The sequence below is a fragment of the Sciurus carolinensis genome, chromosome 1, assembly GCF_902686445.1.
Source record: "Sciurus carolinensis chromosome 1, mSciCar1.2, whole genome shotgun sequence".
In the NCBI taxonomy this organism is placed as follows: Eukaryota; Metazoa; Chordata; class Mammalia; order Rodentia; family Sciuridae; genus Sciurus; species Sciurus carolinensis.
This window is the reverse complement of record NC_062213.1, coordinates 168,850,335-168,858,828: the sequence shown is the minus strand read 5'-3', so window position 1 is coordinate 168,858,828 and position 8,494 is coordinate 168,850,335. Positions and strand designations below refer to the sequence as shown.

Sequence of the window (8,494 nt, the reverse complement as noted above, 5' to 3'; positions counted from 1 at the left end):
TGCCTCATCTCTAACCAGTACTTCAAACTTTACTTACCAGCCTCATCCTCCTCCTTTACATGGGAATGTGGCAGATCATAGTTCCTATATATCAACTTGTGAAAAAAGGGACATAAGAGTGGATATTGGTGTTTTTGTTTAGTGTCTTATTCCCTTTTAGTAATAACCTCCACTGAGCATATGACCAAGATAGGCCAATCATGGTACTCCCTCTCATTTTCAGTTTGGTTCAGGAACTTAAATGTGCATGAGATTCATCTGGAGGGCTTATTAAAACTCAAAGTACCAATCTGAACCCTACAGTTCAGAAGCCTGTTGGGGTCTGAGAATTTTTTTTTAAACCATTGAGCCACATTCCAAGCCATTTTTAATATTTTATTTAGAGATAGGGTCTCACTGAGTTTCTTAAGGCCTTGCTAAGTTGCTGAGGCTGGCCTTGAACTCACAATCCTTCTGCCTTAGTCTCTTGAGTCTCTGGGATTAGAGGTATGTACTGCCAGCCCCAGCTTGAGAATTTATTTCTAACAAGACCCCAGATGATGCTAATACTGCTGGGTTTGGGGGATAGCACCTTAAGAGTTACTTGCCCAAATGATGGACATTTGAACCAGGCCACACTAATTGTCCTTACCTGGCATTTTTTATGATGGAGTTAGGAAAAGAAGCCCTTTGAACTGCCATGTACCTCTGCCATTCAAAGAAACCAAGAGAATAAACCTAATGGGAGCAAAGCCAAGAGCTGGAAAAGCCTTAGTTGGTAGCACTAGAGCCCCTAATTTGGTCACCCCACAGACCAGACCCACCATAGCATGTGTAGGCCAGTATAGTTAACTTATTAGGGGCCTTTTAATGCTAGGTTTATTTACATGAATTTTTATCTTCTGCAACCTTATGAAGCAGTTGACATTAAAACCCTATTTTACATAAAAGTAAACTGATTCTCCATGGGGTAAGGAAATTCAAGTAAGTTTCAATCCAGTCTGCTTTTATGCACTGCTTCTTAGAATTTAGTCTAAACGTTGAGTATTTTTAGTAGGTCAACCTTTTCTCTAGTGTGAATCTGCTTACAACCTTTTCCAGAGATAACTGCAATAAATCAACTTTAACCCAAGAGTGACAACATTCTGCTTCATGGGGCTGGGGGTGTTGCTCAGTAATAGAGCATTTGGACCCTGGTTTAAATCCTCAGCACTGAAAAGAAAGAAAATTAAAAATCTGGCCCATGAATCACTTAGACCCACAGATGTAATGGACTTGACCAACCAAGCACTCATTTGTTTAAAGTTTGTGATTGTCTTTAGCATTGTGTACCTCCCACTATCTTGATGTTCCAATTTCTAATAGTCTCTGATAGTCCTCTTGAGTATAGTTTGCTGCCCCTTAAGCCTCCGCTCAGGCCTCTGAGACTGCATCTTTGCAGGCTTCATTTCCCATCTCTGGAGTTTCTGACTGAACTCTACCTATCCAAATGGGAACTGAATCATGCTTTTTTCTCCATCATCCCTCAGTGATTTAATGAGCAAATATTACTTTTTTTGTTTGTTCCTTTTGGTTTTGTTCTGGTTATTCACCTTCCTACCTCATGATGCCATTTGCCTAGGGGAATCATGTGACACAAATATTTCTTGTATTCCAGCAAAGGATTTCCATTGGTTATTAGCCAATATTTCTTCCAACCTTAGCAGTAGCCCAAGATTCAGTGTACATTGGGAAACCAACTTTAAAATGAATTTTACAACTTGACCAGCAGTTTAGCAAAGTATGGGCTCTCCAGTTAAGCTATCTGACTTTGAATCTTCTCTGCTACATGATCTTAAGGCAAGTTGTTTAACCTATGTCTCAGTTTTCTCATTCTGTATGATGGAAACAATAGTCCCTACTTCACAGGGTAGTTATAAAGATTATATAAATACAAAATATTTAGCAACTGGTATACTTGAAAGCAACAAGGTGAAGATTATTGCCTCTCCCTATCATCTTAAATGAACTTGGGAGTAATTCCAGAGAAAAGTGGATTTCTTTGTTAAATTGTCTAACAATTAACAAAGCAGGCTGTTGCTTTCTGAAAACCTGGTTCTCTTCTCAGGCTGGAATCTCCCACTTGGACCTCAGCCAAGTCTCGGGTTGATGCTGGCCTTTTAGAGGCCTTGCTGTGATGTCAGGTTGTAGCTTTTTGCTGTGAATGACGATAACTGTCTTGGAAACACTCCCATTTTGACTCGAGATAAGAAAATAGGGAAACCTGCCAACACGTGGGAGAGCTGATAGAGACCCGCACACTGCCAAGCCACCCTGCCAGGGTAAGGCCCTGTGTGACCAGTGAGAGGCCAGGGTAGACTCTGTTTTCAAGGGCCTGTTCAGATCCTGTTACACAGTTGCTACTTTCCTGAAAACAGTTCATCTGTGTGGCACAGGATTTAGACCTTCTCAACATGAAGATTACTTGTTCTCTGGGCAGCCTGGCTACTGTGGAGCTCCTCCTCCTCCATCCCACTCAAGTTTAAGGGAGTCTTTTGTTTCTGGTTGAACTGCTTGTGAACCAAGCTGAAAAACAGGGAGGTGTATCTATTCCCTCATTTGCAGAAGAAAACTAAGAAACAACTTGACCCCAAGTTGGAATCAGAGCCTTATTAATCTAATATAAATTGCTTTTTTTTTTTTTGAATGGGTCTGTGGCCTTTCCAAGGTCACTTAAAAAAATCAGTAGCAAAGCTACCAGAAGTCAGATCTTCTAATTTCCAGGCCACAACTTTCCACCTAATTAGTTGCCTCTGCAGGGCAGATATGCTGGAAAGATTTGAAGTATTAGAGAAGTAATGACAAAAAAAAAAAAAAAAAAAAACACCAAGAAGCCCATGACAGGATTTTCAGAGACCTTAGATATGTTGCTAGAAACCCAATGTTTTCATTCTATTTCACATAAATGTTTTTAGATAGACTAGCTCAGAAGCTACAGGTGGGAAAAAGGAGGTAAAATCCTTCTGATTATCAGTCAGCTTGCAACCAGGGTAACAGGTAAAAGTGACAATAGGCTAATTAATGAAGCCCAGTGGGAAATGGGTAGCAACGAATGTTGGTAAGGAAACAATCCTCACATAAAAATGTAAAGCAAATGCAGCTGAAAGGAATACTGAAATAAAGTTGTGTTTGTTTTATAAATTCCTATTACTATCTAAATTCAGGGAGAGATTTCTATTTTTGAATTTTTTTTTTCTTTTTTGTCATGCTGGGGATCAAACCCAGGGTTTCACTCATGCTAGGCAAGTGCTCTTTCACTGAGCTACACCTCCCAGCCCTATTTTGTTTCAAACTGCAATTTTGCAAATATATCAGTCAGTGATCCTGTGACCAATGCTGCTTTGGTGTAGCAGTAGGCAGCCTTCTAATGTGTGGGGAAACCACGAAAGCCCACTCACCCTCATCCAGCAGTCACCCTCTCACTCTATCTTGCCTCACAGCCTAGAAACAGGTTGGTCTTCCAGTATCCAGCTTTGGGAATGAAAGAGCTTGCAAAGGACTCTTGGAGAGCACATTTTTTGTCTAGTGACAATGAGAAATTTTTTCACAGCATCCTACTGTGACAGCACTTTTGACAGTGCAAAAGATGATCTTGGATGAAGGGTTTGTTTTATTTTTTTCCTGGTAAGAATATGCTTTACCTAAAAGCAATGATTCCTTTCAGCATTGGTCGTAGCAGACTGTTTGATTGTATATTAGTATTAACCCAACCCTAGGCAGATAGATGCTCAGGTATTTGTTAAACACAGCAGTTCTAGAAGGTTGGTAAAGATGACTGTGTTCTTATAGAAATTGCATTCATGCATCTGGAGAGTCACATTTTTACAAATGAACTATTTACATAATTTCCCTTTCAGAAAAATAGTTATGTTGAAATGTATTGGCATTAGAATGTGAGTGGTAAAATTGTTGGCAACTGAACTTGCATTCTCTTTAAAGATCCCAGAGCTTACAAATTCAAGTACCAGAAAGGTAGAAATGGTGTTTAAAGTAGTCTCTACTTAACTTCAGCTGATTGTTGTGTCTTTTGGAAATTGAGGCTCAAATGTTGAGGCCAGAATCCAGATTCATTTGTGAAATCTCCTTTTTAAATGTTGGTAACTTATCTTAAAAATGTGGACTAAATAAAAGACATGAGCCATGTTGCTTCTAATCAAAACTTTCTGCCCTGCTCCAAAATCTAAGCAACACATATTTTATTGAAATAGATGTTGCATGACCTCTTTAAATGTATAAATTTTATTACTTAAATCTCTCTTCTCACTGAAAAATCTAGAACATAATACAGCAGGCCAAGAATAATCTAAGAAAAATGCTGTGAATAAATGTACCTTGCAGTGAACTACAGAAGATTTTTGTTTCATAAATTATTCCCAGTGGTTTCAGTTTGGCATATAGCAAGGATGCAGGCTAGTTCTGTAAACCATCTCCCTCACTTCCCATAAACTTCCTGGTTTTGGCACACGAAGGGTCACATAGCGCCTCTGTTGGGCCTTGGCATCCCCATTCCCTACTGGGAATGATTTTTCTACAGATGAGCTCAAATTTCATCTCCCCCAAAACACCTGCTTGATTTTTAAGTTGGACAGTCACTAAGGAAGTGAAATGAAGTAGGAGATGGTAGTAGGTGTCTGTGTGATGTTTGTGCCACACCTCCAGGAACCTCAAATTCAGATATTCTGGATATTCTTTTAGGTCCTCTGAAAGGAAGGTCCTTGCTGAGGCTTAAAAAGCAGTTTGGCCTTTGGCATCTTTTAAAGAGATTTACCTCCACATCAGTGTGGGTGAAAACAAAGATTTACAGGTGGTTTGTTTTTTGATTTTGTTTTTTAAAGCCAACCACAATCCCATCAATGTTTTTCTAAGGAAAATGTAAACTGTTCATACATTCTCTTTAAACATCACAGTGAAAAACAAGTACCCGTATATGTGATAGGGCAGGCAGAGGGCTCCACCTGCTCTGCCCTTGGCAGAGGCCTATGGCCACACTGGTGAAAATGCCGGCTTTGCTTCTGCATGGATAGTCTTGCTGTGCCACTCCACTGGAGCACCGGTGGACCCCAAAGGCAGGGCAGGGCAGGGCAGGGGAGGGGATCTTTTGAAATGTTTCCAGCAGCTCTGTCCAGCTGTCTCTGTTCATCTTGCAGCCCAGGAGTACTACACAAAGCTACAAGGACACTGATGAGACTATGGATCTGCTGCCATTCTCTAGGGAAGACTTGGCTTGGAGTGTGGCTGCCTGGATTCGAAAATGCGTCCTTGACTCCATGGAATAATTCTTGTAGTTTTGCCTGGAAGTGAGGAGAAAATTAGACACGTGAAGCTGCTTGCTCTGGGAGGTCTTTTTCTTTTTCTGTTTGAGCTAGATGTGCTTCTCCCTAGCTATGGGAGGTTTTTAGGGACTCAGATCCCTACCTCATCCAAAGAGAGAGTGGAGCCCTAGCCAAGGGAAGGAATACCCAGAGGGTATGTGGCCTCTCACCCTGGTATCATGCCCTTCGGAACAGTTCTTGGTTCTGTTCTGTCCCTATGCTTGAAGGGGTGGTTTCAGGAGATAGATTCCTGGACTGGAAAGCAGGAGACCTGGGTCCTCACACCAGCCCTTGGCAGCCCACTTCCTGCCTCTGGGATTCCAATTACTCATTTTGTAGGGTGAGGAAGTAGCTTTCCATGGTAGAGGCAGAGCTGGGTTCCCAGGGATACATGATGGCCTCTGGACGGCCTGCCCTCCCCAAGAAGCCTCCCTCACTGCTGTCTGGGGGTTCCTTTCCCCCTGCCCAGCTCCTGAGCTCAGAGAGAAGAACAAATGACAGATTAAGGTTACATAAGCCTTACTTGGCTGACTCCAGGAGTTTGACGGCCTCTTCATTTCTGCCTTGCTCCATAAACAGCAGGGCCAGCTCCAATAGGGCATTTGGGATCAAGTAGTGGTCATATTTAATCTTCTTTTCACTACAGAACAGAGGAGGGTATGGCTCACAGATTTTTGCCCTTGAGGTGTCCTTTAAGGTTCTCCTCTGTAGCTTCCCAAGAACTTCTTATGAGGATTTCCTGACCTGAATTCCAATTTGGGAAAATTCCCACCACCTAACCTTAGAAAGGCTGAGGTCCACAGCGAAGCCTTCCAGTTCTGTACCCTAAGGCTCCTGACAACCTACGTCTCCTGTCATCCTTAGTCTGCCCCCTACTTCAGTGCCAACTGTGTACTCCAGGCTGAATGGTTTATTAAACTGGGAAGTCTCCTGGCCCTGACCTGTGTTCTATGCTGCCCCAGAGTCAGACTTTTAAAATGCAAATCTGCCCTGTCCAGTATCCTTCCTGGCTCTCCTCTGCAGAATAGGTTTAGCCTTATGAAAAACAACATCCAGGCCCTTCTCAGGTTAGCCCTCTGTACTTCATGTTAAACCCTTTCTCTCTACAGCTTCACTCAGGCAGCAAAGGCCCCCCACCACTGTCGCCCCAATCTCAGATGTCTGTCCTGTGTCCAGGCTTTTGTACATGCTGTACCTACTTTCTCCCTTATTTTCTCTGCTTGGTAAGCTTCCCAATTTAAATGTCAGCCCGGGAAAATCTTTTCTGGCATTTCCAATTAGGTTTAGGTCCATCCTCCAGGCACCCTCTGCTTCCCTCCAGCACAGCCCTCGCTGAGCTACCCGTAGATATCCATCTCTAACGTGTTGCTCCCTGTGTTGCTGAATTACAGACTCTGCCAGGGCACTGTTCACTGGAAACATGGCTGGAGAATTTCACGAACCTGGAGGTCTAGGTCTGAGTTTCCTGTGTCCAGTACAGTGGACACTAGTACACATAGGTGAATAGGGTTGGCTGCTGTCAGCCACATGAGGATGGAGAAGCCCCCCCAAATTCTTCCCAGGAGACCCAGGCCCAGCAGGAGCAGCCAAGGCACTTACTTGGCAGAGATGCTCCTGAAATTCTCCTCGGCCTCCTGGACACGGCCCAGGTATTTCAGACACAGGCCTTTCAACAGTTTCACCAAACACTGATCATCTGCTGAGTACTCATTCTCTGAGAACAGGGGTTGGAGGGAAGAAGATCAACTTAGTCATTTCTGCTCCATTACTCAGGGAGCTCCTACTCTGTAGGGCCGAGGACAAAAGCGAATCGGATACGGTCCCTGTCCTGCGGGGGAGGGGGATTCATATCTGAGAAGGAAAGACGGACACTGGAGACAATGACAATATAGAGAATTGGGAATGACAGAAGGAAGCCCAGGGGCTGGGGAGCCTGGTGGAGAGGCCTTGAAAAGGGGACAAGGGATAGCTGCTTGGAGGAGCTGACATTGAAGGTCAGTCTAGAAAGAAAAAGGACAGTTACCAGAGTAGAGAAGCGAGGAAAAGCATTTTTGGCTGAGGGAATCTTCAACTGTAAAGACCTGCCCTAGCCTGGCAGGTTCAAGGGCCTGAGAGTAGTCACCTGGGCCCTTTGCCAGCATTTCTTCAGCCTTGGTGATAATCTCAAGCATCCCATCCGTGAGTTCTGGCTGCTTCCCAATCACAGCATAGCCATTCCAGATGTACATCATTTCCTGAGGGCAGGGGGTAGGGCAAGTCAGTCCTACATTTCTGCCCTAATGGGGATTTAGTATTTCTGTCTATAAAATGACAGATCAGAGGATTTCACAGTTCCTTCTAATTTAATCTCAACTAAGTCTCAACCCAGCCTGTGAAGCTGTGGGCTTGAGAGCGGTATAGAGAGAATTTTATCGTTTACTATTGAGATCTCACTTTAACCCAGTCAGGAATTTAAGATGGTCCAATGTTGGGGCAGGGGGCGCAGTTCAGTGGTAGAGCACTTGCCTAACATGCAAGAGGCCCCAGCACTGGCAGTGGGGCAGGGGACCCAATATTCTCACTCTTCTGCCCATAACTACCAGTATATTTCAGCTACTTTTCTGTATCTTCTCTGGGTACTATTAGGTCTTCTTCCAACCTCTGTCCAAATTTGCCATTTTTGAAGATAAGACCATGCCCCACACTATAAGAAATCCTCCCTTCTCAAGCTGGCAGGGCCTTCTCATATTGATGCCATAATTTCCTTAAGTACTTTGGGGAAATAGAACTTAAGACGGTCACCTTCTTGCCTATCCTCCCCAAAGCAATGAGCCCAATAATGGCAAATCACATTCCATTTCCTTTTGAATTGAGTTGAGTTACCATCATGAAAACTATAAAACATATCCTGATTCCATTTTGTTGTTGTTTGTTGTTTTGCCTTGACTTCCAAGAAGCTCAGGATATTAAATTTGTGTTCAAGTAAATGTTAGCTTAGATCAGCACTTCCTAAACAAACCAAGTAATGGAATGTAATTTGTATAAAGTTCTAGAAAGACATTATTGTTGTGGTTCTTGTTAGGTTCCAGAAAGGGAATTTTAATTTAGACTAGTATTTCTCAAACTGTTCTGTAGTTCCAAGTTAGTACATATTCCATTAAAAAAGACAGGGGTTTGTGCCTAAA

At 43.0% G+C, this 8,494-nt stretch overlaps 1 protein-coding gene across 7 annotated transcripts in view; it reads right to left on the bottom strand.

Moving 5' to 3' along the window:
• Window positions 1-3,607: 3,607 nt before the first annotated feature.
• Window positions 3,608-8,494, bottom strand: part of Ttc39a (tetratricopeptide repeat domain 39A) — a 48,843-nt gene continuing 43,956 nt past the window's right edge. For all 7 annotated transcript variants that reach the window (XM_047552828.1, XM_047552846.1, XM_047552837.1 and 4 more), the window contains 4 exons: window positions 7,453-7,564; window positions 6,930-7,044; window positions 5,854-5,970; window positions 3,608-5,309 (listed from right to left, as the gene is read on the bottom strand). In XM_047552828.1, the coding sequence (XP_047408784.1) occupies window positions 5,186-5,309; window positions 5,854-5,970; window positions 6,930-7,044; window positions 7,453-7,564 (468 nt within the window). In that variant the 3' untranslated portion in view covers window positions 3,608-5,185. The remainder of the gene's footprint in view (window positions 5,310-5,853; window positions 5,971-6,929; window positions 7,045-7,452; window positions 7,565-8,494) is intronic.